We start from the raw sequence: 27,083 nt of genomic DNA, 5'->3' as shown, positions 1-27,083 counted from the left end.
GCTGCTTCAGAGACAGGGCTTCCTGAGGATTTTAATCTTCAGATAATAATGTGGGAGCTGAAGCTCGTTCACTGAGAGTGCGTGCTGCTCTCCAAGGATTAGAGTTTGATTCTCAGCACCCACATCAGCAGCTCTCAACTGCTTACAGCTCCAGCTCCAGGTTCCCAGAGGCAGCCAGCCTCCAAGACTGTCCCCCCCGAGTGTAGTGACAAACACACGCAAACACATGAATATGTAAGTGGACATGAGGGACAAAACCAACATAGAACCATTCAAATTTATCTCAAAGACTCAGTCCGAATTCTTTTGGTATTTAGAGACAGAGTTTCTCTGTGTAGCCCTGGATGTCCTGGAACTCACAGTGTAGACCAGACTGACCTGGAACTCACAGAGATCCACCTGCCTCTGCCTCCCAAGGGTTGGATTAAGGTATGCGCCACCTTTAATGGGCCACTAGTGTCCCGCCAGACTTTTCACATACATATTAGGTATATGTTAAAATGGCAAGTGCTCCTGTGGGCACTTCATTTACTAGGTCCATTTTGTCACGTCTCTTGGTGATGTTCTGCTGCTTGTGTTTTGCAAGTGAGAACCCACAAGTGCTGAGAGGCCCAGGGCCGTGCCCAGGGTCACTTGGTGAGTCAGTTTACCACTTGTTGCACCCAAAGCTATGGGGGTCTGCGCTGTTGCCCGTGTGTGTTAAACAGAAAACAACTCCAGGAGGCCCTGGTGTCAGCAGCAAAATAAGTATTAGGGCTGGACAGCATCGGATGGGAGGATGGTGAGTTCCAGGCCTGCCTTGGCTACATAGCTGGACAGTCTCAAAACAACCAGGGCTGGATTGTAGGTCAGGGCTCGAAGTGTACAGAGCGTGTGTGGGCCCCAGTTGGGTCCACACTACCGAGTAGTGAATACCTTGTTCCCTTCAGGGGGTCTGGTCTGTTTTGTCACCGGCTGTAGTACCGGGCACCTGGGCTCATGCTTACGACACTGTTCATTCATGTTTGAGCAGATCAGTTGCGTTGCTTCTCAAGTCCTGGCCATGCAGGAGGTCCGAGTGTGAGCCTCCCTGTGTGCTTTCAGTGTCTGTGTGGTGTATGGGCCACTTCTTACACCAGGGGATGGAGTGTCATGGGCAGAGACGGAGCCTTGAAAGTTTCTGAGAGGGATGCTGATTGACAGCAGTACAGGAATGCTTCTCTGTTGGGGGAGGAGTTGGCTTCTCTGTGAGAGTTGGGGTGGGGTGGGGCTGCTTCTCTGTGAGGGAGGAATGGGTGGGTAGGCGTTACATAGCTGGTGCTGAGACAGTAAGGTGCTCTGAGAGCCAGGTAGAACTGATAGGATGTGGCAGCTTCATTTGGCAGGAAACGAGGGCCGACTTCCTGGATAGGAACAGTATGGACTGACATGGGAGGTGAGGAGGGCGCTGTTTTCCTGTGTAGGGGTGTACTGAACATAAAATGATGGCGTCAGTCAGGTCAGCCACGTGAGGTTCTGCTGAAGTCGGAGAGACAGTCACTGACAAATGTCTGTCACAGTACATTGCTGACCCTGCCTCTTTCCTGACAGCCAAACCACCGAGCATATTATCAAACTCGTAGAGCAGCACGGCAGTGATGTGTGGTGGACCCTCCCCGCTGAGAAGCTTCTCCCGGAGGAAGTTGTAGCTCAGGTCAGTGTGAGCGACTCTTTGAGAAAAAGGTAACTAACAATTGAACTGCAGACTCAGAGGCAGGTGCAGTCAAACACAGTTTGTAACACAGCAGCGGACCCAGTGTCTTAGGTGACCAGGCAGGTGGTGCCACGAGAGAAGTCCCTCGTGCTGGCTCAGCAGGGCTGTGCGGGCTCTGACCCAGCAATCCCTGGTGGTGTGTTCCCTGTCGCCATCTTACTGGACGAGGAAAAAGGGATCGTTGCTACACTAGTGGCCATGACGTGTGGCCGTTTGCTTTCCGTGCTCAGGGGGCTGTGTTCAGTGGTTGTGAAGTGCGTCTTAGTGTTTATTTTATAAATGTGGATTTAATAGCTGCATTTCACTTTTTTAAACTTCCTGAACATTTCCTGTGCACTGTGTGGCCTCTCTCTGGAGGTCAGCTCTCTTCTGTCTCTCCTTAGGCTGGTGGCCCCGGTGCTTTGGAGTACGTGCCAGGGCAGGACATTTTGGACATCTGGTTTGACAGTGGAACCTCGTGGTCTTGTGTTCTTCAAGGTAATTAGTTTCAGTTTTTCTTTTCTTTCCATTTTGTTTGTTTTTCAAATCAGGGTCTCTGTGTAACAACCCTGACTATCCTGGAACACACTTTGTAGACCAGGCTGGCCTTGAATTCAGAGATCTGCCTGCCTCTGCCTCCTGCTTCCTGGGTGCTGGGATTAAATGCATTTACCACCACACCCAGCTCAATTTCTTTTTTTTTAAAGATACATTTTTATTGTTTTTCTGTGTGTGTGTGTGTGTGTGTGTGTGTGTGCGCGCATGTGTCTGTATGTTGGTATGTGCTTGTGAGTGTAAGTGTCCATGCAGGTAAGAGGGCACTGAATCCCCTGGAGCTGGAGGGTCAGGCAGTGCCGGGAACTGGGTTCTGGCCGTCTGGAAAAGCAGAGTTCCAGTCGCATAGCGAGCTGCTCTTTTAGGTAATCGCTGTCATTAGAGGGCTGGCAAGATGGCTTAATGGGTAGAGGTGCTTGCCTCACAAGCCTGGTTACCTTTGCCTCATTTCCTGGAGCTCACACAGAGGCAGAAGGAGAGGGCTGTGTCTGGAGACTTGTCCTCTGAGGGACACGTGCACGACACCAGTGCTAGTTCTGGCAATACAGAGCTGTTCACTTAGATCTTCCACGGTGACCTTTGTGGGGTTATTGCTTTGTTATGGGGTCTGCTTGGACCCAGCACAACTCAAACACCGGGTCAATGCTGAATTTATTGTAATCAAGCAGTACTGATCGATCAGGTGCCCAGAGCACACTTGGGAGATGAACGCAACCTTGAGGCAGAATGTCGCAGAGCTTTTAAACTTGAAAGCCACAAGCACTTGGGCCAAGCTCTATTTTTCACCGGACAGGATTTAGGCATAGAGGCTTTCCCATGGGGTTGATCTGCGTCACTTGGTACAGAATGTAGATTTGTCATCCAGTCAGATCCTGTTTGTTCTGTGTTTAGAGCAGCCATTGTGTTTTGGGGAGCAAAAGATGAATATCAGAAGCTAGACAGCTCGCCCAGGACCTGGGTACTAGAACTAAGTTCCCCTCTGATTAGAATGGAGTCTGAAAGCAAAATGGACACGGCTCTTCTGCTTGTTCTCCACAGCTGTGTTCTGTTTACCTGGAACATCTGTGTCTTAGTTAGGGTTTCTATTGTGAAGAAATGCTATGACCATGGCAACACTGAGAAAAGAAAGCATTTAACTGGGCTGGCTTACAGTTTCAGAGCTGGTCCATTATCAGCACTCGGGCAGACATGGTGCTGGAGAACTAGCTGAGAACTGCTTCCTGATTATTGGCTGAGAGGGAGCCTGTGCCTGGCTGTGCTTTTGAACCCTCAGTGCTCACCTCCCAGTTACACACATTCTCCAATCCTTCTAATCCTTCTAATCCACTGCTGACTAAGTGTTCAAATCTGTGAGCCTGTGGAAGCCATTCCTACTCAGACCAGCACAGACTACTACAGTTCAGATCTGGAAAGACCTGGGAGATCATTTAGTCCTGTGATTTCTCAACATAATCTTTTTTTTTTTTTTTTTGAGGAAATTTTATGTAGACCTATACTCCTTAAGATTAGCATGGGAACCTTTAACCAGCTTGGTGGTCTGTGCCTATAATCACAGCACTCGGTAGGCCGAGGCAGGAGGATCATGACTTTGAGGATTGCGTGGGCTTTCTAGGACACTCTGTCTCTAAAATTCCACCAAAAAGGTAGTTTGTTTTGTTCTTATCTTTTCCCTCTTTACCAGCGGTACCTTCCCTTTGGCCTGCTTGGCAGCCCCGAGCTGCCCAGCTTGGAAACCATGGACTTTCCCTGACCCCATTGTTTCTCACGAGAGGTCAAGCTAGAGCCAGGACAGTGGTCACGTGGTTAACGGTGTCAGAGTGCACATGTGGCCCTCTGCTCTCCTGGGCCCATCCTTCTGCACAGGTGTGCCCTCCTGACTCTCCGGCGCTGCGCACATTTCTTGCTTTCAGTTGGGTAAGTTTTCGACTCATTGCTGAAGAGACAGGATGAGCAGGTCAGGAGTCAGAGGGAGTTGTATGCAGACGTGTGCAGAGGGAGCAGACGTGTGCAGAGAGGGAGCGCCTTAGAGGATGCCAAGGAAAGAGGTAGACGTAGGATGAAGGAAAGCGTGTACTGAGACGAGAGAGTTGGGTGAGGAATCAGGAGCAAGCCGTCGGCCAGCCCCTCACAGCCCAAGCGCCAGCTGGGAACTCTGAAAGGAGAGCTCCTCTGCAGCTGCTGCCGTCTGTGGGCTGGAGGGACGTCAGACGTGATGGAAGTCTGTGGGTGCAAACCGGGCTGTGCTGTGGGGCTGTGGTGGGAGGGTCCTAGCAGGTAACGGGGTTCCTCATTTAGACCTTTCAGTTTAGGCAGTTTGAAAGTCAAACATATAAATTCATGCTTACAGACTAAGAATTATACTGGCTAGGGGTTGGGGATTTAGCTCAGTGGTAGATCGCTTGCCTAGGAAGCGCAAGGCCCTGGGTTCGGTCCCCAGCTCCGAAAAAAAAAAAAAGGAAAAAAAAAAAAGAATTATACTGGCTAAATGTTAATTTAAATACATTTTTGTAAATAGTTTTTGATATTGTTTTCTAATTCTGTTTCCTGAACACACGTGAGGCATTAATTAAGGTTTAGGCCCTTTGTTCTCGTACATTTGCACAGTGTAGGTGAGAGGCACTGCTTGTAGAAAAGCAGGAAGAAGTGTTTTGTGCTGTGCAGGAAGTGGTACCTTGTGTAGGACAGCATTCATTCACTGCCAGCCTCGGCAGGAGAGCGTCTGACTCACAATGGCTCTTGGGGCCACACATGGTTATGGTGACCAGGCACAGTAAAGGCGAGAGTCGTGCTGGGCCTTGGGTAGATTTAACGGTTGTTCACTTCTGCCTGTCACATGACTTCCATGCATGCTAGGCAGCTTTCCAGCACACCTGTGCTAGCCTTCTGCCTGGTCAGATGTTTGCCATCACGTGGGTTTGACTGCATAGAAAAGAACCCGTCCCATTGGTGTCCCTAACACTGGCACACTTGCCTTCGTTTTCTGATTAGCTGGGTTTGTGTTTATGTATTTCAGGCACTGAGCAGAGGGCAGACTTGTACCTGGAGGGGAAGGACCAGCTCGGGGGCTGGTTCCAGTCTTCGTTACTGACAAGTGTGGCCACAAGGTCAAAAGCACCTTTCAGGTAAGTGCTCACTCTGAGCAAAGTGAGCCTGCTTGGTGATCCCCCGAGTGCCTGCCATGAGTGCTTGCGGGCATAGGTGCGTGAGCCAGCCATTGGTGAGCTGGAACACTGTTCTTCTTGTGTCTGGGAGGAGAGACCCACAGCGTCAGTGTCCTAAAGAGGTGCATTGTGGGGCAGCCAGGCTGGCCAACACTAGGTTCACCTTCTGCGTTAGGCAGTTTGTAAGAAAGTTGCGTGGTCGCCTCCTGTGTGGTTGTGGAGGTACATACATCCTGCAAATCCAAGCACTCTGGAGGGAGAGATGGGAGGACCTCAGGATCAGGGGCAGCCTGGACCATGTGCAGACCCTGTCCCAAAAAGAACAACAAAAAACAAATAAAATCAGTACGGGAAAAAGAAAAGGGGAGAGACACAGCTGTGTGTGGCGCCCGTCACTCGGCAGCCTGCCCTCCTGGAAGATGAGGTGGTGCTGAGTGGATTAGCTGGCACTGCAGGCAGCATCTTCCCCTGTGTGGAGGGCCACCAGTAGCGCAGGGAGGGACAGTGTGGGCAGGTGAGAGCAGGCGGCCTGAGCTCATCTCCTGCCGTGGGACCCACAGTGACTGAGTGACTGAGACCCTGCTGGGGTGGAGTACAGACAGCTGCTGGGGTAGCCTAAGGGTTTGCTCTGCTGCAGTCGGCTCCCACCCGAGACACCTCACTGCCTATTTCTGTGTCACTGTTAAAAGCCAACCATGGTAGAAAGTGCTGTTTTCCTAAGTTGTCCTTTGGAAGTTAGTTTTAGGGGGGAGGGTCTATCCTGCTCTTTATTTTCTTGTTTTTAGCAATTAGAGGCTGGGGAATGCTCTGATGTACAGAAAATAGAACACCTACTTTGCTGTGTTTAAGCTGAGGACTCCCTGCCAAACGCTCTGATGTGCGAATACTGAGAAACAAGTGTTCACCCACTGTCTGTCAAGACGTTCCCAGTGATTAAAATGGTCCCTCACGCTGGTCCCCATGTCTCTTAGGACAGTGATGGTTCATGGATTTACACTCGGAGAAAAAGGAGAAAAGATGTCCAAGTCCCTCGGGAACGTCATTGACCCTGACACTATCATCAGTGGAGGAAAAGTAGGTGTCTGACTGAAATGCGTTTCATTCTGTTGTCAGGTTCTTACATCGGCAACTAAGTCTCCAGTAGTCCCAGGAATTGAAGGCCAAGAATAATGGGTGGGTTACTGTAATGTTTTAAACATGAACTTGTGTGTACACATGTATGTGGAGGCCTCAAGGCATCAGATTTTATTACATGAAACTACAGTTTTATAATTAAATGGAAACATGAGAAAAATGAGATGACAAATTCTGAGTGTGCATAATTATATTCTTAGGACATACACAGTGTCCATCAGATCGGGTTACTGGTAACTGGGGCGGTTGGAGGGGCTCTCATGAGTGTGGCCTGCACATCTCACAGTCACCAGGACAAGCCTGAGTCTCCCATCTGTGTGAGACAGGATTATCTTGCTAGTCTTCATGTTTTCAGATACAGCCTATGTTGTGGTGGGTGTGTCAGTATTGTGCCTACACAGCCTGTGTTTACAGACTCCAGTCTCTGAAGGAAACTTTAGCTAAAGCCTTTGTTTCTCTAACTGACATAAATCAAAAGCTATTCTGTTCACATTTCGCCTTTCAATGAAGGACCACAGCAAAGAGCCTCCCTACGGAGCTGACATCCTGCGCTGGTGGATAGCGGAATCCAACGTCTTCACGGAGGTGACCATTGGCCCCTCTGTACTCAGTGCTGCCAGAGATGACATCAGCAAGGTCAGACCTGCTCAGCAAAGTTAGGAGACGTGCATGAAAACTGTGGCTGTCTTTAATGCCCGTGTTAATTTGTTTAAAATAGTAACACTACGAAATTACATGCTGCATGGTAGTGTATGCCTCTAATTTCAGCACTAAGGAGGATCTCTGTGAGTTTGAGCTAGCCTGGTCTACAAAGAGAGTTCCAGGCTACACAAAGGAACCATGTCTCAAAAAACAAAACAGAAGAAGAAGCATACATGTCTTTATATTTGGTTAATGTATAGACTACACCATAAGCTGATGTAAGATTATATATACTTTCCATGTAGTCAGTGACTTTACAAGCTAGATCATTTATTTTTCTTTTGTGAATCAGATGAAATAGCATATATCCATCTATATGTGAATAAAGACATGAGCAAAACAGGCTGGGGAAGAGCTAACGAAAAACCCGGCCAGTGGTTGCTTCTTCATAAAATTGGGTATTAGAATGAGGGTTCCCTTGTGTCTTTGCGGGCTTATTTAGGAATAATAGGATTTTAAAACCTTACTAAGAAAATAACAGAACTTAGAAAAAAAATCATGGTTATAAAGTAACTGGTGAAACAGAGAAGTCTTGTGACTTGTCTTTAACTGTGTGCTTTCTCTCACTGTGAACAGCTTAGAAACACCCTCCGCTTTCTCTTGGGAAATTTGGCCGGTTTTAACCCAGAGACGGCTTCTGTTCCTGTGAAGAATATGTACATCATAGACCAGTATATGCTGCACCTAATTCAGGATTTTGCCACAAAGGTCAGTGTGCAGTAGCAGGCTTTGGCAACCTCAGTGCCTTTCCCACAACTTGCAGTGAATGGACCTCACTCACTGGAAATCATCCCTATTGTACCCCGGAAAGTGCAGCACTGCATTCTAGAGTTTGGGGTGACCAGGCATGAAGTGTTTTCATGTCTTTGCTGGAGTCTTGCTTTTTTTTCAACATTTAGTTTGTGTGTTCGTGTGTGTGTGTGTGTGTGTGTGTGTGTGTGTGTGTGTGTGTGTGTGTGCCAGAACTCACATGTGGAGGTCAGAGGACTACTTATGAGACATGGTTCTCTCCTTCCACCCTGTGAGTCCCAGAGGTCGAACTTAGGTTGTCAGGCTTGGTAGCAGGCACCTTTACCTTCTCAGCCATTCCATCTCTCCTTCTCGGCCTCTTAGGGCTGCCTGCTGGTGAGAACCATGGGAACCAGCCTCCCCTCACAGCACGCTTCTCTCTCAGGATCATTGTGTGGATGACTCCTGGGTCCTCGATGGTCTCTCGCTGGTCTGTGTACTGTGTGTGGTGAGGTTTCACAACTTCGTGCCTCTTGGGTTCCCTGCGGCCATCTGATCCTCTCATACATTGCCTGGCCTCAGTGTCTAGAGCCTCTGTGGCTCTGTAATTCTTGTGGGGTTTTGTGCCTGGGAAACCAGCACCATGAAGAAGAACCATATTGCCAAGTTCTACTGTCAACTCAAGGTGTCGTCTGCCTTGTGTGCCACAACTGTAGCTGCTTTTGTGTGCTTTGTTGGTAGAGCCTAAGAAACACTTCTCCATACAGTTGACTTTGAGCCTTTCAGCAGGATTCTTGTCCAGCTTTTCTCCTTTCAAATGAACTTGCGCATTCATAAACTGGAGCCTCCAGTGGCTGCTTTGTGACTTTGGGCACCTGTCCTACTGACCTGTTTCCCTTTCCTGGCTCAGATCTAACAGTTCCAGCTGCTGCTCTCTCTGTGTCCTATGCTTGCTCAGGAATCTCTCCTTACCAACTGCACATCTGTGTACCTTTGCACACTCTTGTAGAGTGGCTGACAGCAGCAGACAGTAACCGTGTGCACAGCACAGCATGGATACTATGCTGTCTTGAAGTTTCCTCTGGCAGACAACTTATTCAATCACTTTTGAGTTTAGCCTCACTCAGATTACCAGTACAGGGGCTGGAGAGAGGGCTCAGCAGTTAAGGGCACTGACTGCTTTTCCAGAGGACCTGGATTTGATTCCCAGCATCTATGTGTTAGCTTATAACCATCTGTAACTTTATTTCCAGCGATCCCACTCCCTCTTCTGGCCTCTGCAGCCACTAGGTACAGACATCGTCATACAGACACAAGTGGTATACAGACATACATCAGGCAAAACACCAGTATAGAAAATGTAACGAGTTTGTAAAGTCACTAAGACAAGAGCAGCGTGCAGCTGGGCTCTCTGCCAGAATACAGCATGAGTGGCCTTAGCCAGTGTTCTTCATCGTCCTCAGGTTTCTGGCCATTCCGCCCTTCTGGACTCCCACCCAAGGGCCCATTGAGTACTCTTAAGGCTGCCCACGCTCCCAGCTCTTTGCTCTTGCACATTTCTCTGCTACAGGCCAGGGAGCCAGGACAGCATCACAACAGCCGCACATTTCTCTGCTACAGGCCAGGGCCAGAACAGCCATCACAATAGCCGCACATTTCTCTGCTACAGGCCAGAGCCAGGACAGCTATCACAACAGCTGCTGGTCCCGGGGCAGTTGTCCAAACCAGTTACTTCTCCGTTCCGACAAGTACTAGACAAGACCAACTCAAGGAAGTTCATCTGACTATTTGGTGTGGCAAGGGCTGTGCCACAGTGCACATGTGGCTGTCCAAGGTCACAGGAGAGCCAGGGATCAGATCGGAAACTGGGCGGTATTTCTTCAGTGTTTCCTGTGTCAGAGGTGTCCGTGAACATCTTCACTCAGTTAAACTGGTTGAGGGCATCCGTGAGGGACACTAGTGGCTTGCTGCACCTTCCACTCTTTGCTGTTTTAATAATGATTTGATTTGGGCCAGTGAGATGACTCAGCTGATAGCAGCCTAATGACTGAAGTTTGAACTCTAGAACGTGTGGTAGAGAGAGAGAACCAACTTTCAGAAGCTGTCCTCTGATCTCTGTTCATGCCTGTTGGCATGAGCAAATACAAACACTAGTCAATTTAAAGGTGCATAGTTTAAAACTTTCTCTCCCTTTCACCCCGGATCTCTGCAATATGTCTCTTTTGAAACAGAGTCACACTGTATACCCCTGGATGGCCTGTAACTTGCTGTGTAGACCATCCTGGCTTCAAACTCTGATGCATTTGCCTCTGCCCGCCCTGAGTACTGGGATTAAACACATGGCCTAAAATTCCTTAGAAACTTAAAAGTGGTGTGAGGCCATTACTCGGGACTCACAGGCGGGAGAGAGCTGGGTGGGAACGAGCTCCCTCTTCAGCATCGAAGACTCAAAACCCAGACCACAACCAGGGCTGGGAAAGTAGCATGGTGGGTAAAGAGGTTGCTGTTCTAGCTGGAGGACCTGAGTGTGATCTCTAAACCCTCATCACATTGAGAACGTCAGGGTTCTAGTGTTGGGACATTGAAGACAGGTGGGCCTTGAGTCACAGCAGCCCATCAGAGAAGCACACTTGAGGGCCAGACGAGGGAGAAACACTATTTTAATAGCAAAGTACATGGTCCCTGGCTGGAGCTTAACCTCTGGTGTCCACACACATGTGTACCTACACATACATGAACATGTGTTCTCACACAAAACAAGCCATTAGACACGGATCTTTCTTTCCTGGGATCATGCTCTGCTGTCATTCCCAGAGCAGAATAGTGATTAGTGTGAGCAGTTGTGCCTCTAGAATGACACGTTAGCATTCTGTCTGCTTTTGAAACATTTTTTTTTCGTGTGTATGTGTATGTGGTATGCATGTATGTGCATGTGCCTGTGCAAGTGTGTGTGTGTGAACTGACAGACGCATAAGGCTGATCCTGTTCTTCCACCTTATCCTTTGAGGCAGGTTCTTACGATCAAACAAAATCAAATCAAATGGGCAGGTAAGATGGCTCGTGAGGTCAGGGTGCTTGCTGCCTGATGACCTGAGCAGAGTCCCCTCTGAGTTTAACACCAGCCTAGTCTACAGAGATTCTGTGTCAGGCTGGCTAGGGCCACACAGTAAGACTCTGCTCACACAGTGAAGAAGAAGAACAACTTTGCTCTCCATATGTGATCTGTGGCACAGGCCTTCTCCCCTTGCCACAAATAAATGTAATAGCAAATTGGTAAAAATAACAAGAAAACCGCTAAACAGTTGTCAGAATTTCAAGGGAAAGTTTTATCAAAGAAAAAGAAAACCCAGAGCTCATCCCCATGATAGCCTTTGCAGCCAGTCTGCTCCAGAGATCTCCATGCCGAGCTATGTCTACCCAGGACTTACGGGAGTTCCAGGGGTCACACCGGTTCTCGCGCCTCTGCAGCATCTCTGAGGTGGTGCTGGGAGGAGCTTCTTCGTCCCTGCTGTACTGCTCTGCTCACTGCTGCTGCAGTCGTCACATTCACCATCTTTGTTCTCTAGGTTACTGACTCATACAAACAGTATGACTTTGGAAAGGTTGTCAGGCTGTTGAAAGCCTTCTACACCAGAGAACTGTCCAGCTTTTACTTCAGCATAGTCAAGGATAGGTAAGTGTGACTGTGTACAGTCCCCAGCAGGGATGCTCGAGTGTCTGTCAGCAGTGTCCAGGATACAGTGAGCATGGTAAGCAGCTGGGCAGAGTCACAGCTGGGATACGGAGTCAAGCCTGAGTGTCAGGCTTCCCTTCACTCACTAACTTTCTGTTGGGGCAGAGGCGGGGGGGGGGGGGGGGGTTGAGTTTAAAACCAGCCTAGTCTACAAAGATTCTATGTCAGGCTGGCCAGGGCCACACAGTGAGACGCTGTATCACAATATACACTGCTCATGTGCTGGGTGCCTATTTACAGTGAGTTAGCTGCTGGTAGACGACACATGCTATCCTGAGAGCAGACCCAGGACTAGCCAGGCACTTCTGTAACGGTACTAGCTTTCACAGTCACCCGGGGCAGCATTGGGCATGACAGTCACTCAGATGTGGTCAGTCACCTTATTACGTTCAAAGTCAGTGATCTACACTGTCGTCCACATTAAACATCCACAGTTGGGCAAAACATGAGAAAACAGCAGATACACCCTGAGAGAGAGAACTAGGACAGACGGCCAGGTGTCAAGCCAGCATGGATGTACGAAGGCCAGACCAGTGTGTCAGCCACTGAGCAAGCTATTCTTTCAGGCTCTACTGTGAAAGCGAGACGGATCCCAAGCGGCGCTCCTGTCAGACAGCATTGGCGGAAATTCTGGATGTGTTGGTCCGTTCTTTTGCGCCCGTTCTTCCTCACTTGGCAGAAGAGGTGTTCCAGCACATCCCCTACGTTAAAGGTAGGGAGACAGAGCCTGCAGGGCTTGCTCATGGCTGCTATGAGCTTCACACAGGTACAGTGACAGGGTTGCTGTGATGAGGGTCCCTCGGTACAGTCTGCTCCATCCCATCTCTAGTGCATTCTGAAATGTATGGAGTCCTTGACAATATTGAGAAATCAGTTTTGCTTAAATGTGTTTATGAGGGCCTGGAGGGATGGCTCATTAGTTAAGAACACTGGCTGCTCTTTCAGAGGACCCAGGTTCAGTTCCCAGCAACCACATGGCGGCTCAATACCTGTCTGTAACTCCAGTTCTAGGGAGTCCAACATAGACATATATGTGGGCAAAACACTAATGGATATAAAATAAAAATTAATTTAAAAAAATCTTTGGGCTGCAGAGGTAGCTCAGCGGTTAAGAGCACTGACTGCTCTTCCAGAGGTCCTGAGCTCAATTCCCAGCAACCACATGGTGGCTCACAACCATCTGTAATGGAGTCCGATGCGCTCTTCTGGTGTGCATGAAGACAGTGACAGTGCACTCACATACATAAAATAAATACATCTTTAAATGTGTTTATAATGTTTCAAAATGTATTTTAAGCTTTATTCAAATAAATACACGCTTTATAGTGAATGCTTTCATGTTAGTTTTTTTCTCTCCTGATTTAATTTTCATAGACAACAAGAAAGAAACTTGCATGGGTAGAGGGTGGAGGGGTCATGCATCAGTTTCAGGCATGGGGAACTGTTGTGTCCCATGAATATAAGTCATGCTCATAGTTCTGCTTTGCTTTGAGATTTATGTTTGTGTGTTTATAATGTGTAAGGGAAAAGGAGCCTTTGACTTGTGGCTCTGGACCATCAGACTGGCTCACTGAACTTCACATTCTGGATGAACGAGCCTTGTCTCTCCTTAGTGCTTGGGTAGACTTATACACTGTCTGAACTGTGTGTAACTCGGGCTCCACTTACTTTTGAAGAACCCAAGAGTGTTTTTCGCACTGGCTGGATTAGTACAAGCTCTGTTTGGAAGAAGCCAGGATTGGAGGAGGCAGTGGAGAGTGCCTGTGCTATGCGGGATTCCTTCCTTGGCAGCATCCCTGGAAAAAATGCTGCCGAGTATGACGTCATCATAGTGATCGAGCCCGGGCTGCTGTTTGAGATCATGGAGGTATGTGTAGTGGGTGGAAGTTATGTGTAGTGGGTGGAGGCTGCGTGTGGTGGGTGGAGGCTGTGTGTGTCATACAATACAATACCAAAATCTGTAAAATAAAAGGAACCATCTCATTTTGGTTGGTAAACCCAACTTAAACATTTGAAGATCTGAGACTTGAAGTCACTAGAGTACATGACATCGTTGGCAATGCTAAGATAGGGGCAGATGCTGGCCTCTGTGGTATTTAAGACTTTGGAGGCTGTTGGTAGTAACCATTGACCTGCCAAGGCTGCTTGCAGTTGGGCTTTCTGCCTCAGTAAACTTGACCTTGAAACTCATATCCAGAGGTTTGTCTCCTAGGTGACAGCCAGTATCAACTGGCACCACCATAAATGAGACTTCCTTAGGAATCCTGACTAGATGTCAAATGGGAGACTTGTTTCTACCTATTACTAAGTGAGTGACCTTGTCAAAACCAAATCAATCTTAGTCTCATAATTTTTAAAAGAATATTTATATAAATTCACAAACTCATCTTGAAGATCAAAATTACGATGGAAAAATCTCAAAGTGCTTGTCAGATAGCCTGGCTCGCTGTACATTGTGGAAAGGTTGTACTGCTGATGGCCACCAGTGCACTGCACTGAAAGGAGGTCTTTATTTAACAGTATCTCAACCCCTCTGCTAATAGAGGAATCTTGATAGGAAAGGAGGAGCTTAAAAAGTTGGTAGTTTTAGCTCAACAGACAAAGGTGACTGAACTCCTTTCCTCATTTCAAAATAAGTGTAATAAACACCGTGTAGATTGGGGTTTGGGGGAGTTTTCAAAGTGAAGCGAATGTACACTCTGGTCAACAACTGAAATGGACTGTCAGTCTTTAATTGGAGTAGTAACTTTCACATGCATTCCAGATGCTCCAGGCTGAGGAGACCTCTAGCACATCTCAGCTGAATGAGTTGATGATGGCCTCCCAGACAACACTGTTGGCTCAGGAGCCACGGGAAAGAAGTGCAGATGCCATTGAGCTCACTGGGACATTCGTCATCAATCTAGAAGGTGAGAAGAATGAGTGGGGCCTGAATAGCTGATGTCACCCCCAGCTTTCCGTGGGACTAGGTTATATCAAGGCTGTCTGCTCCAGCTCTCAGGACTCTGGGAACTGAAGCGGAGGCTGGGACAGTTCCTTCTCACTCCAGAGTAACTGCCACTGAGTCTTTTCCCCCTCATGTTGTCCTCTGATACATAGTGCCAAACACTGCTCAGACCCCCACCCTTCCTAGTAAATGCGAACATTTCTTTTTATGCATATCCTAATTAAAGTACTACTTAGCCATCTTATAAAGGGCTGGGTAGACTTCATCACAGGATTTCTGTGCACTGTTTACAGAGCTGTCACCTTGATTCATCCTCATTAGTAGGAATAGTGGAGAAAGTTGTGGCTCCTTTTGTGTAACTGAAGCTTTGAGTAGTGGCATTGCCACTGTCTTGAGAACTTGCTATTTTGAAATCCTCAGTTAAGAGATAGGCATGGTGGCACACACCTTTAGTCCCAGCACTGAGGAGGCTGAGAAAGATGGATCTCTGTGAGGACAAGGCTACATAGAAGAGACTGTCTTTAAAAAACCCAAGTCAACTGTGTAGCAGGGTCAGGAATGACAGAGCTAGCTCTCAACGTGGCAGAGAGTGGCTGGTCTGAGTCGTCCGCTTTCCAGTCATCTTGTATGATCCTGTTCTAGGGCAAAACCTGACCCGTGTGAGAATCGTGGAAGGGAGGAGAGCCTTGGGAAGGAGCGTCCAGTGAACCGCTAGGATTGGTGGTACAAGCTCAGTGACTGGACATACTGTGTGTTCTTTCAAGGTGGTGACATTCGTGAGGAATCTTCATATAAAGTCATTGTCGTACCAACTGCCAGAGAGAAGTGCCCGCGATGTTGGAAGCATACCGCTGAGACTGCAGATGCTCTCTGTCCTCGGTGTGCAGAGGTCATTGGTGCAAAGTAGCAGTCTGATGTCAACAGCTCTGAACAAGAAGCTCCCAACAGTACTGATTGGCTGAGGGAATGAACTGTCAGAAAGTTCCCTAGAAAGAAACCCAAGGGAGTAGAGGAGTAGATGGTAACAGATGGGGTAAGAATCGAAGATTAAAAGAGTATTTCTTGTAACTACAGAAAGAATAATGTGTGTGTGTGTATATATGTGTGTGTGTATATATATATATATATGTATATATGCACACACAGATATACACGTATACAGAGCAGACACACACACACACACACACACACACACACACACACACACACACACACACACACTCATGGACTTCTTCAGAGACAGACACCGAATATGGTTACTTTCAATGTGGCAACAGAATGTTTTATATTTTATTAAAACTTTTTTTTTTTTGACTCAGTATTTAAGTTCTGTGATGTCTGAAAATAAAGGCATTCTGGAGAACTCCCAGCTGACGGTGGTATAGAAGCTGTGGCTAATGAATCGGGTGTGATTCTGCAAGGAGTGGCAGAGTTGCGCACCCCTGCAAGGTGAGGGGTCAGTCCCTTCTGCCCACTAGCAAACATCAAGTTTCTAAAGCAGCAAGATTTTGGGTGTACTGCAAAGAACATCACCAAACCGTTACTCCAGAGGAGACATCTTTGTTTGTGTATGAACGCTGAGGAGATAACGTGAAGCGTCAGTTTATTTCACTAATATACATAAGCTCATAATAATGAACAGACAGAAAATAGCAGTATATACAGAATTCACTACTTAGAGTACATTGACAATAGAGAAGTAATAGAGCATTTTTTAAACGATCCAATACTGGATTGATCTTCCAAGGATGTCTAATCTACTAAGCAGAATCTAGCTGCCCAGCAACCCATCCAAACCGGTCCAGGGCTTTCTCCGATGCTACTGTTCACTGTAAGATACTGTTTCTTAATGCAATGGATTATAGCAACTTCTAAGAGAATGCTATAATCAATGTAAGTGTAATGTTACTAAGTCTTAGCTTTCCATGACTTTAAATCACAAGCAATCATATCTTAAGAAGCTATTTAAATGTAGCAGGTGGCGTTACACTGGCCTTAGATGAACTTTTCTAACAAAGGTGAATCTTGGCAAAAGTGTGACGCGTTGGAAGCCGGGCATTGTGTACTGCTGAGTCTACATTTCTCCTGGCCCTCCACTTCCACATCTAACACAGCCTGGAGCAGAGAAGCTAGGACTACACAGACACCTTCAGTAATGAGGGAGACAAATGTAATCATGACAAGAGGGGGTGTCTAGGGAAATACCAGGGTTACAGACAATGCGCCCCACCCACCGCAGGAAACTGCAGGACACTGACCTTGCCTTAGAACCTAATTCCTTTTCTTGTGACACTTTGTTGTTAGAGAATGGATACATGAATGTTAATTTTCCTTTCTTACCAGAATTACTCTAAAAGCCTTTAGTGAAGTAGTAGACTATGTTACTGCTTTTGTTAAACTCAGGATTTAGTTCTTAAATTCTATGCATTTTGTAAATTTTTTGGGTGATAAATCTAACTAAAGACGTAACCTGTGTTCTGGTCTCTCATGTGACCTACCAGAGTAAATTTAGCCAGTTTCATTCTCAAAAAATACAAGCCCCCCCCCCCCATATATAATGGAATTAGAGTAAAAAGACCATCCTCATCAGCAATAAGCAGTACCTGCAGCACAAGGCTTTCCTGGCAAGCTCCCCACATCCTGCTCCTTCCAGAGTGCTGCAGAAGGTCCTGGGTGAGGGGACCTCCTCAGAACTGTGTCAAGGATGGTATGTGTGTCAATCAAGCTGTGATCACAGATTCCAGCACGGACAGGCTCCTCAGCCACCTGAGCAACATCTGAAACATTTTTCTTTGAAGATTTGAAATCTGACAATTAGAGTTAGTTTTAGCCAGTCACAATCTTATTTAGATGTAACTTTTTAATGAAAAAGAATTCGTATTTGTATGTGCCTGGGTGTCACTTTATTGTGGAGTCCCTGAAAAATATTCTCAGTCTTCTAATGGAGTTGTCTTCTTCCCTTGATTAGAATGAGCACTGTGAACAACACATCCATGGCAGACAGCAGTAACCACACTGTATGGCTACATTCCAGAGACACTGAACTGCAGCAAGGCCTTGCTGCTCTGCAGAGCGCAGTGCACTGCTGACAGGCAGGCTAGGTGGGTTTCACACTGGTCAGCCTTGGACTGCTCTAGGCACTACAGGGTACAAACTACTCGAGGTGCATCTCTCCACCCAGCTGAGGTAGGTTTGCTAAGGCTGTGACAGCACAAAGTGCCCTGTCCTGCTTCCAGGACAGACAACATGACCAAGTCCCAGAAACAGACATTTTGAACACTTGGAAGAAAAATAAAGTTGGATTTTAAATGTTCTAGTTTCTTTGCTTTGTTCTTTTTTTTTTTTTTTTTAACATGTCTTACAAGATAATACATTTTTACAATTACCTGATGTGGATACAATTTTGGAACTTGACAAAATAGAGTAAATCTTAATCTACATAATAATTGATCTTGCTGCTTTGTTCGCATCTCTGATTCCTACGTCTGGCAAGTACAGCAGACTTGAGGTCCTTCCCCAGGTTCCTCTGCCATCTCAAGCCATTTCTCCTGACAGCAGCAGCGCCCTGGGCAGGAAGAAGTCAGCACCTGGAGCTCCCTGCCAGGAGGCACCCAGGGCAGGACCAACCACGAGGACATCTCTGCATGTTTTAAAGGGACATGGGCTGCATCTCTAGCGTGCTCATGGAAGCTGTGTGAACACACTTAATCCCCACAGGAATCATTTGGATATGAACTAGACTACTACGGTAAGAACAAGATCTGCAAACTATAACCAGCAACAGTACTAAAGTTTAACAATAGAACTGCTCATTTGAATGAAAAAATAATAATAAAGCATCTGCCGTGGTCACAGGATAGTTACTGTGTTTATAATTTATCTTCAGTCTTCTCTGAAGATGGGAATTTAGCCAGGATTGCACTTTTTAAAGTAATATATTTATTTATTATACAAAAAACCTAGAAACCTTCCAAAGTTCCAGATCTCACTATGTAAAAGGACATGCAGTGGTTCATGTGGTCACCGAAGTGTGGGCTACTGTCATAAGGTAGCCATGGCTTCCACAGCCTCGATGAGGTGTAAGGCGAGGCTGTACTGCCCGTGCTTCTCTGGCAGGAGCTCCATCACTTTATGCACGAGTTTGGCTGTTGCTGCCACAGGTACACCAGTGTTCTGAAGATCCTGGGGGTTCTGTGAATGGGACAGGCACAGAAGCCATGTCGTTAGTTTCAAGCAGCCAAACAATACCTTACCAACTTCAGCTTCACCATGGAAGGTCTCCCAGTAAAAGCATACAAAGCTCACTGAGGCGGCCATCATGGACCTGCTCACGCTGCCCTCCACTCACCATTGCCTTCAGCCAGGTGCAGAGTGTGGGCGGGAGTCTGGCCAGCAGCTCCATGCCTTCTTTCGTCTGGGTGTGGAAAAGTGCATGAGCCAGCCTTTGTCCCGTCAACACTAGCAGCTGAGACGCCAGAACCTCTTTGTCCTGAACTTGAAGAATGGCCTGAGGGGAGCACGGAGAAACAATTCAGCAAGAGCCACTATCCTGGAAGGCTGCCAGCGCAGAGACTACGTCAACATGACCATGCGTGTGGCTAGAGGAAAACTGAAATCTGACCTAGAGTATAAACCCACATCTTGCTCCTCAGCTAACTTCTGTTACCTAGGTTTTCAATTCATATGACAATATATCTCATTTTCAAGTAAAGGGTATGATGTTAGATTCTGACATCTGATGGCTCCTGAGTACCCTGAAGCAGCTTCAGGCTTGGAGAATGGTCAACCTCCTCTCCTTACTTCTGACCGAGTCACTCCTAGCTCGAGTGGACACCTACTCACCCTGACTCATTGCTTATGAGATCTGGCAGCCACACTGGCTCTCTAGCCTTGGACCTTGACTCCTCTGTTCCTCAGCTTGTGAGTGACCGGTTGCTTCTTGAGAGGTTGCTTAGTTACCACTTTCTTTTACCCACTGAGACTCCCATGGCTCCATTTACTTTCATCTCTTGGTACAGAAATGTTGCTTCTCTGCTCCAGCAGACGCTCAGTCCTCACAGGGCCTTACCCGCTCACTGCTCTACGCCTGTATGAACCTGGCAGCAGGCACACTCTGGACACAGCTTCCTATTCTTTTGATGTTGATTTCATTGGACTTGGTCTCATGTCCAAGCTGGCCTATGTAGATGAGGCTGACCTTAAAAGTTCTTAGCCTCCTGCCTCCACACCCCAAATGCACACATCACTATATCCAACTATTTCCTCATGCATTTCCTGCTCCTCCGGCTGTCTGTTTTATGACTGGACTCCCACGAGCATCACGGGTCATTCTTACCTCCTCTCCTAAGAGGTCAGCTCCATAGCTGTACAACTCTCCCACATAATGCCGTCGAATGACGTCTTCGCTCACTTGAAGGTGGTGGGCTAAGTCCACAGCCAGAGCTGTCCAGTTGAGGTCTTGGCCGTGAGTGTCTGCTGCTCGTGCAGAGGGGTCTCTGTCCTTGGAGTGCTGGGCCTGAACGGCTGCACTGACAACTTTCAGTAAGAACTTGAAGACAGGAAGGCACAGCACTGCCTCGTCAGTACTTTCCATTAACAGTGGCCCAGCGCTTGCTGTGTAAGCTGGTGCCTGTGTTCAATCCCAAGACTTCATCTACAGGAGGAGAACTGACCCCACAGAGCTGCTCTCGGCCCTCCATACTCAGTGCCACGGGACAAGCAACCCCAGTATCAATAAAGTAATTAAAAGTGCTTCAAGCCAGCTTTGTCAGACAGATGACATGAAAATTACTCATTTTTAAAATGTGTGTGTGTGCACACGTATGCATGCATTCATGTGTACACATGTGCACATGTGCCACCGCATGAATGTGGGCGACTCCGTTCTCTCCTCTACCATGAGATGGAATTAAGGTCACTAAGTGTCTTCACCTCCCGAGCCGTCCCACTGCCAGAAAATGGTTTTGCTATCAATAAAGGAACACACACTAGGGAAATTAGCTCCTGGGAATCACTTGAAGTGCCCATCCTTTTAAAAACAACTATATTTCTGCTTTGCTATTTGCTTCTAAGAAACAAGAACAGAATCCAGTAATTAACTTACCTGTTGTCTTACAGAAATAAAGTTTGGATCCATTTCCCCACTAGGTAATAACTGAATTGAAGTTAAATCCTTAAAAAATGCATTCTTTCCCTAAAGAGAAAGATGGAAAAAGAAAAACGCCCTGGTAAGTATAGATTATTAAGGGAGATTTTTAAAGCTGATCACTTTATAATTTGTGGTTGACCTTTACTTTTTGCTTAAACAGAAAGATGTCAGCAGTCTATTCATCATCTAGTGTGGTAACCACTGTCCAGTGTGTGACCAGTGACCTGCAGACTTACAGACAGACAGGTAGACAGACAGACAGACAGATACACACACATCATCATCATCATCATCTAGTGTGGTAACCACTGTCCAGTGTATGATCAGTGACCTGTAGCCTTACAGACAGACAGACAGACAGACACACAAACACACACTCATCATCCAGACACATCTGTCCAGTATGTGACCAGTGACCTGTAGCCTTACAGACAGACAGACAGACAAGACACACACACATATTCATCATCTAGACACATCTGTCCAGTGTGTGACCAATGACCAGCAGCCTTACAGACAGACAGACAGACAGACAGACAAGACACACACACACACACACACACACACACACACACACACACACACACGTCTCAGGCAGTAAGTAGGTTTCGGGGTCATAGGCAGGGCTTTAAAGAGGGGGCTTCAATGATAACAAACCTAGACACTGGCCACATAGAACAGTTGCCTGTGAGAATCAGACGATGGTGGGATGTGTGAGTGAGGGATGGTGGGTGGAGCAGGGAAGGCTGTGGGCAGTCCCTGTGCTCCAGAGTCTTATGGGCAGAACTTCCTTAGAATAGTAAGAGCAGACCCTGACCCTGAGGGCTGTGAGTGTACGTGAAGCTACTGAACATGCGCCTTGCCCTGCATGCCCTCTTTAGAGAGGCAGTTTTCCACAGGGAGACGCTTTCTCTGCTCCTACAGAGACCGAGGGAAGCCTGTCTTGAGAAAAGTGATATCGCTTGACCTTCGCCAAAGGCTGAGCCCGAGAAGCAACACTTACTTTCTCATGAGCTGAAGCTGCATCCTCCAACTCTGCAAAGGCCCAGCAAGCAGTAAAGCTGAAGTCCTTATTTCCTGTTACCCTGTGTCTCAGGGCAGGCGCCCGAGAAAGGAAGGGCTTAGTAATCCACCCAACGATCCAGAGCCTTTCCAGGGAAGTTTGAAGCTGATTTTGCAAGGAGCTGCAAAATGTGAGGTAGGACACCTATCTGCTTGGGAAGATGGCTCCTTCAGTGCTGGACCTTGAGAGCAATGAAGGCAGGATGGTAGGAAGGGGTCTGCCGTACTAGGCAAGTGGGGAGGACACTGAGGGACGACAATGTTCAGGTGAAATAGTTTGGGTTCTGTAGACAAGGTCTCAGCTCAGGATGGTATAGAATTGGCTAAGTGGCCCATGCTGGTCTTAAACACACATCCAGCTTCTGCCTCCTAGGTGCTGGGGTTACAGGCAACACCACCATGCCAGCTACAGTGTTCAGAATGAGTGACTAGATGGGGCTGGGGTAGAGTTCACCTCCAGGTCTCTAGTGTGTACAAGTGCACAAACAGGCATAATGTCAATTACTCGGGCCATGGAACTCACGGGAAGCAAGTTAAGTCAGGGCAGGATGGGGTGAGTGTCTGCAGATATGTTTTAGATGCAAGCTCCTTAGGACATCCAATAGAAGCATACTCATTAAACTGTACGAGTAAGTCCTACCTACACATACACAAGAGGAAGCAAGTAGGTCTGTCTGTCTGTCTAGGGAGAACATGCAGGATGAAAAGGACCAACAGCAGAGGGCATAGCCCCGAAGGACTCTGGGAGTAAAGTAAAAGAACAGAACTAGGTAAGGGGTAGGGACCTGGGACCTCTCAGTGATCAGCCCTGCAAATCACTAAAAATCAAACACATACAATTCAGTAGGAAACCCACGTGCCTGTTAACCAGCAGCTCCGGACCCTCTGGGGAGCTCACCTTGCTGTCAAAAAGGGCAAGAGGCTTCACACTCTTCAGAGAAAAGCTCATGGCGGCGTACAGGATGGAGCACAGGATGGAATGATGCTCTACCAGCGGGTAGTGGATAGGCTTCTGCTCCAGCGCCAGTTCCACTATAGAGGTGGGGCCTTCCACCGACAGCCAGGCATCCTCAGTGTCCAGGACTGGCACCTGGACTTCATCCCTGCTAATGTCAGCCTGTGAGGGGCAGAATGGAAGTCTGTGTCAGGAGTCAGACTCAGACTCTGAGCTGCAACATTCCAAAGTGCAAACCTGAAGTCTTCACCCCCCATTGATAACCGAGAAACCACAAAGTATAAAGAAAGTCAGAGGAGAGACAGAGAAAATGAATATCACTTTTTAGGCTAAAGCCAAAACCTACAGATGAATATGACATATAACCCACCAAGTGTCATCTCTTACACTATACGGTTTTCAGAATATCTAATATCTAAAGAGACACTCAGACTGAGAAGGGGTGTGTGTGTGTGTGTGTGTGTGTGTGTGTGTGTGTGTGTGTGTGTGTGTGTGGTCTCATTGCACAGCCCTGGCTGGCCTTCAGTTCTGTCCCAGCCTCCCTGCATGCCCCACCACATGGCTAGTGTACAACTCTTACCTCCAATGACGTCTGAAGAAGGTCCAGGCAGGAGCCGAGGAAGGAGGTCAGTGCCGTGTCGCTCATCCCTACGTCCTGTTTTCAAAAGGAACACAATGTGCCTGCATCAGAGGTGCTCGCTATAGAACGGGAGGGCTCATCGTGTCCATTTGCCTGACTTTCCACACTGAATACAATCTGAAGTCACTGTATGTTTAAATTCCTGCTAGTGGGTTTGGTAGTATCAACTTGATATCAATGTTTAGTGTGATATCAGTATTATTACCATCAATCTTAAAAATCAGGGTTCCAGGGTGAGGTGCGGTGCAGTGGCTGGGGTATACTCAGCACATGTAAGACTCCGGATTCCATCTCTAGCACCAAGGGCAAGAGGGAGACAGTAATGTTTAGTGTCTGTGCACTGTAAAGACAGATTCAACTTGCCAGAACGTTTGCCAGTCAGCTAACCATGGAATATGGTAAGATGCACATGTGAGGCTCACCATGAAAGGTCTAGGTTACCAGTCTGGGCTGCTGGTTATGGTACCTTGAAGGCACCAAACTGGATTCTCTGAATAAAACTAGAATCCCCCACTGGACAACCAAATACTAGACTCAAAGTTTTGGGCCAGAAATAGTTCCCCATGACCCCTTAATAGGCCAGTGTGAGAGGCCACTGCCTCTCTGTATAATCTTTTAAAAGCCAGTGAGCAAGCAATTATTCACATCCTCAAAGTACATAATACGGGGGGTGGGGAGAGTGCGTGTGTGTGTGTCTGCGTGCGTACTCATGAGTACTTAGCTCCAGTCACACAGCCAGTCTGAAGGATGTAGGAGAAATCTTCGGTCGTGGTGACTGGCTGGGGGAATAAGGTCTCTAACAGTTCTATTTATGTGTCTCGACACTTGAGATATTTCAGAAGAACAGGTCAGTTTTGAGGACGGCAGCACTGCTGACCAACAGCCTCAGTCAGTGTCTGCGGGTCAGTCTCAGTTGAGGTGAGCTGTGATTAGAGGGAGGTCGACAGGCTTCTTCACAGGAGCCTGCCTGCAGGGAGGTCAGGCGTCTACTGTGAGGGGCTGGAGCAGAGCAGACCCAGGCCGAAATGGTAACTCGCTGCTTCCCATCCAGAGTCCAAGGCTACCTGGGCTGGAGGAATCTCACGGGCTAGCTGCTGTCTAGTCAGGGAAACTGAGAGGCCAGAGACCACAACCACTTCCTTAACGCAGCATTCTTTCTGATCTTTGTTGTCTCCAGGTCACCTCAACATTTAGAACCAAAGTTCACTCCTACAGCAAGACACGGTGTGGAGAGAGTACAGGTGTAACAGTGAGCCTCACTCACCCTTCGACACAACCTATCCTTTGGAGATTTCCCAACCTAAAACAGACAGGAAACATGATACTTAGCAATTTAAACTAAAAGGCATTAGAATGGTACAGGAAATAAAAAGCAACCAGAATTGTAGCTATAAATACCCACGGCAGTAATTAACTATTGTCTAGCTACCAACAATCAGAGCAATTTTTTATGGTAGTACTCAACTATTGTATTACAAAAAATAGCACACTGAGTTCATGAATAATTATTTTCCAAAAATAATTCTTGGACTGGGGAGACAACCCAGCTGTAAAGAGCACCGTTGCTCTCCCAGAGGACCCAGGTTCAATTTCCTGCATCCACACCGTAGCTCACAACCATCTAGGGTTTCAACAGGCTTGTATATGGTACACATACATGCACATAGGCAAAATATTCATGTACATAAGTGAAATAAATACAGCTAATAAAAATCCCTCCTCCCTTCGTAAATTGTATACTTTGAACCAATAAGGAAAGTTCCCGCAGGTATGGTATACCAGCACATAGCTGAGACCCCAATCCACAAGAGGAAAGATCTTGAATGCAAAGTTCAAGGCCAGCCAGTGAGGCCCTGTCAGAAGAAAGAAAGGGGCGGGCGGGGGAGGCTGAATGATGACAACGCAAGCAGACAGAAGAGAAGGAGGAAGAAGGGAGGAAGGGAGGTAGATAGGAACAAAGGCTTTGTAAAGCCCAGCTCAGTTTGTATAGGAAAGTAGCTGTGTATCTAAAATTCCTAGTAAGAATCCTGTTTATTGGTGAAAACGTGCTAGTTTTAAATGGTTACAAAGAAACCCCAGAGCAGATCTGTAAGCACTTACTCAGCGTGACTATTTATGTCTACAGGCTAAATGGGAGGCAGAAGCTCTACCCTCTGGGACAGAACCTGGTAGTCCAGAGGACAGTGGGGCTCACACTGAAAAGCATTACCTCATCACCCGAGATTACCTCATCACCCGAGATTACCTCATCACCCGAGATTAATTCCTATGACAGACTCTGGTCAGCAGGCTCAGTCCAGGCCAACTCTCTGGTATTATCCCACAGTGCTGCCAGAATTCCTGAGAATGCAATTTCTCTAACACCTGCCCGGCATCTTCAATACTGAGTAGCAAACTACTGACCGAACCTTACCACATATGCTAAGAAAACTCTGTGCTAAGTAGGTCACAAACTAGAAAACCCAAAACCATTCTCTGCAAAAGTATGTTCTTCATGCCTAACTTCTTTATTCCTTAGAGCCATGTCCCTGTCACACAGAAGGATTTCAACATCTCTAAATCCAGAAAGCTATCAATCTAGAAAGGGAAACTGAAAGTGACCGTTTCCTTAATGCAGTGTTCTCTTCTGCTTTGTCATCTCCTGACAGGTCACCTCAGGGAAGGGCAAACGCCATGTAGAACGACTCAGATTAGTACAACAGAGTAAATGACTGCTGGGCCTGTTGGACCAGGTCTCAAGGAGATAGCACGGTGACTACAGGGAAAGGAATAAGAGTGTTAAGGTTCTGTAGTCAAGCCTGGTGCTGTGCAACTGTAATTGAATCGCTTGTGAGTCCAAGACAGGAGAATTGCTAAGAGTTCAAAAACTAAAAATAAAAAAGGGACTGCCCAGCCAGCCCCCACATCCGAGGCAGGTAAATTCCTACTGCTGCAGACACCATATATACTTAAGATATAGGGCCCTGCTAGAACTGATCTGGAAGGCTCCCTCCTGAGGACAGTTTTCAAGGCACCAGAGGTGCCTGCCCTGTGAGCTTTCAGAGGAAGGAGACAACGAACAGCACCTCCCCACCAGCCACAGTAACAACCAGCGTGGCAGGATGGCCCTGAGGGTGCAGTGGTGGCACACACCTCGGCAGTAACCAACCGCTCCCTAATGGGACTGAGGACCACTCAACGAGAGGGAAATCACTCTGACACCAGAAACTTAGCCAACTACCTGGGGAACTGATGCATTGCTAACCTCGTAATTCCCAGGTACGTTCTAAATGTTTATTCTTGTTAGTTCTCACTCCTCATCCAAGAACCTCCTCTGACAGACAACATTACAGAAAATCACAATGCAGAGTCCAGTCCCAACTGACACATTTACAGCACAACTCAGTCACCCAAGGCTCAGAGATGGCTGCAGAAGAGAGGACAGTGAGAGTCTAAGAGCCGGGGAAATAGGGAGTCTACTGGGAGATTGTTTCTCCTAGAAACAGCAGAAAAGCTACACCCATGAAGTGTCCTCGACAGCACTGTCTAAACCTTAGCTGACCAGGGATGGGCCAACAGACATGCTGAGGTGCAAGAGGCAAAGTTCATGGAGCCACAACCGTAGAC

At 47.3% G+C, this 27,083-nt stretch overlaps 2 protein-coding genes across 4 annotated transcripts in view; one reads left to right on the top strand and one right to left on the bottom strand.

Annotated features, from left to right (window-relative positions):
- The window catches only part of Iars2 (isoleucyl-tRNA synthetase 2, mitochondrial), a 34,034-nt gene extending 17,993 nt beyond the window's left edge, over window positions 1-16,041 (top strand). The window contains exons 13-23 of the mRNA NM_001398608.1: window positions 1,570-1,672; window positions 2,116-2,209; window positions 5,280-5,388; window positions 6,399-6,501; window positions 7,072-7,197; window positions 7,840-7,971; window positions 11,559-11,665; window positions 12,292-12,437; window positions 13,402-13,592; window positions 14,490-14,634; window positions 15,437-16,041. Coding sequence (NP_001385537.1) covers window positions 1,570-1,672; window positions 2,116-2,209; window positions 5,280-5,388; window positions 6,399-6,501; window positions 7,072-7,197; window positions 7,840-7,971; window positions 11,559-11,665; window positions 12,292-12,437; window positions 13,402-13,592; window positions 14,490-14,634; window positions 15,437-15,579 — 1,399 coding nt within the window. The 3' untranslated portion in view covers window positions 15,580-16,041. The remainder of the gene's footprint in view (window positions 1-1,569; window positions 1,673-2,115; window positions 2,210-5,279; window positions 5,389-6,398; window positions 6,502-7,071; window positions 7,198-7,839; window positions 7,972-11,558; window positions 11,666-12,291; window positions 12,438-13,401; window positions 13,593-14,489; window positions 14,635-15,436) is intronic.
- A 217-nt stretch (window positions 16,042-16,258) lies between these two features.
- Rab3gap2 (RAB3 GTPase activating non-catalytic protein subunit 2) overlaps window positions 16,259-27,083 on the bottom strand; it is a 73,834-nt gene continuing 63,009 nt past the window's right edge. For 2 of the 3 annotated variants that reach the window (XM_039090580.2, XM_008769837.4), the window contains 7 exons: window positions 24,742-24,777; window positions 23,418-23,492; window positions 22,781-22,999; window positions 20,776-20,865; window positions 20,008-20,220; window positions 19,021-19,179; window positions 16,259-18,863 (listed from right to left, as the gene is read on the bottom strand). In XM_039090580.2, coding sequence (XP_038946508.1) covers window positions 18,714-18,863; window positions 19,021-19,179; window positions 20,008-20,220; window positions 20,776-20,865; window positions 22,781-22,999; window positions 23,418-23,492; window positions 24,742-24,777 — 942 coding nt within the window. In that variant the 3' untranslated portion in view covers window positions 16,259-18,713. The remainder of the gene's footprint in view (window positions 18,864-19,020; window positions 19,180-20,007; window positions 20,221-20,775; window positions 20,866-22,780; window positions 23,000-23,417; window positions 23,493-24,741; window positions 24,778-27,083) is intronic. The other variant, NM_001040154.3, reaches the window with a different exon arrangement.

Source organism: Rattus norvegicus, chromosome 13, assembly GCF_036323735.1.
Source record: "Rattus norvegicus strain BN/NHsdMcwi chromosome 13, GRCr8, whole genome shotgun sequence".
NCBI lineage: Eukaryota > Metazoa > Chordata > Mammalia > Rodentia > Muridae > Rattus > Rattus norvegicus.
This window is presented reverse-complemented; position numbering and strand designations above follow the sequence as displayed.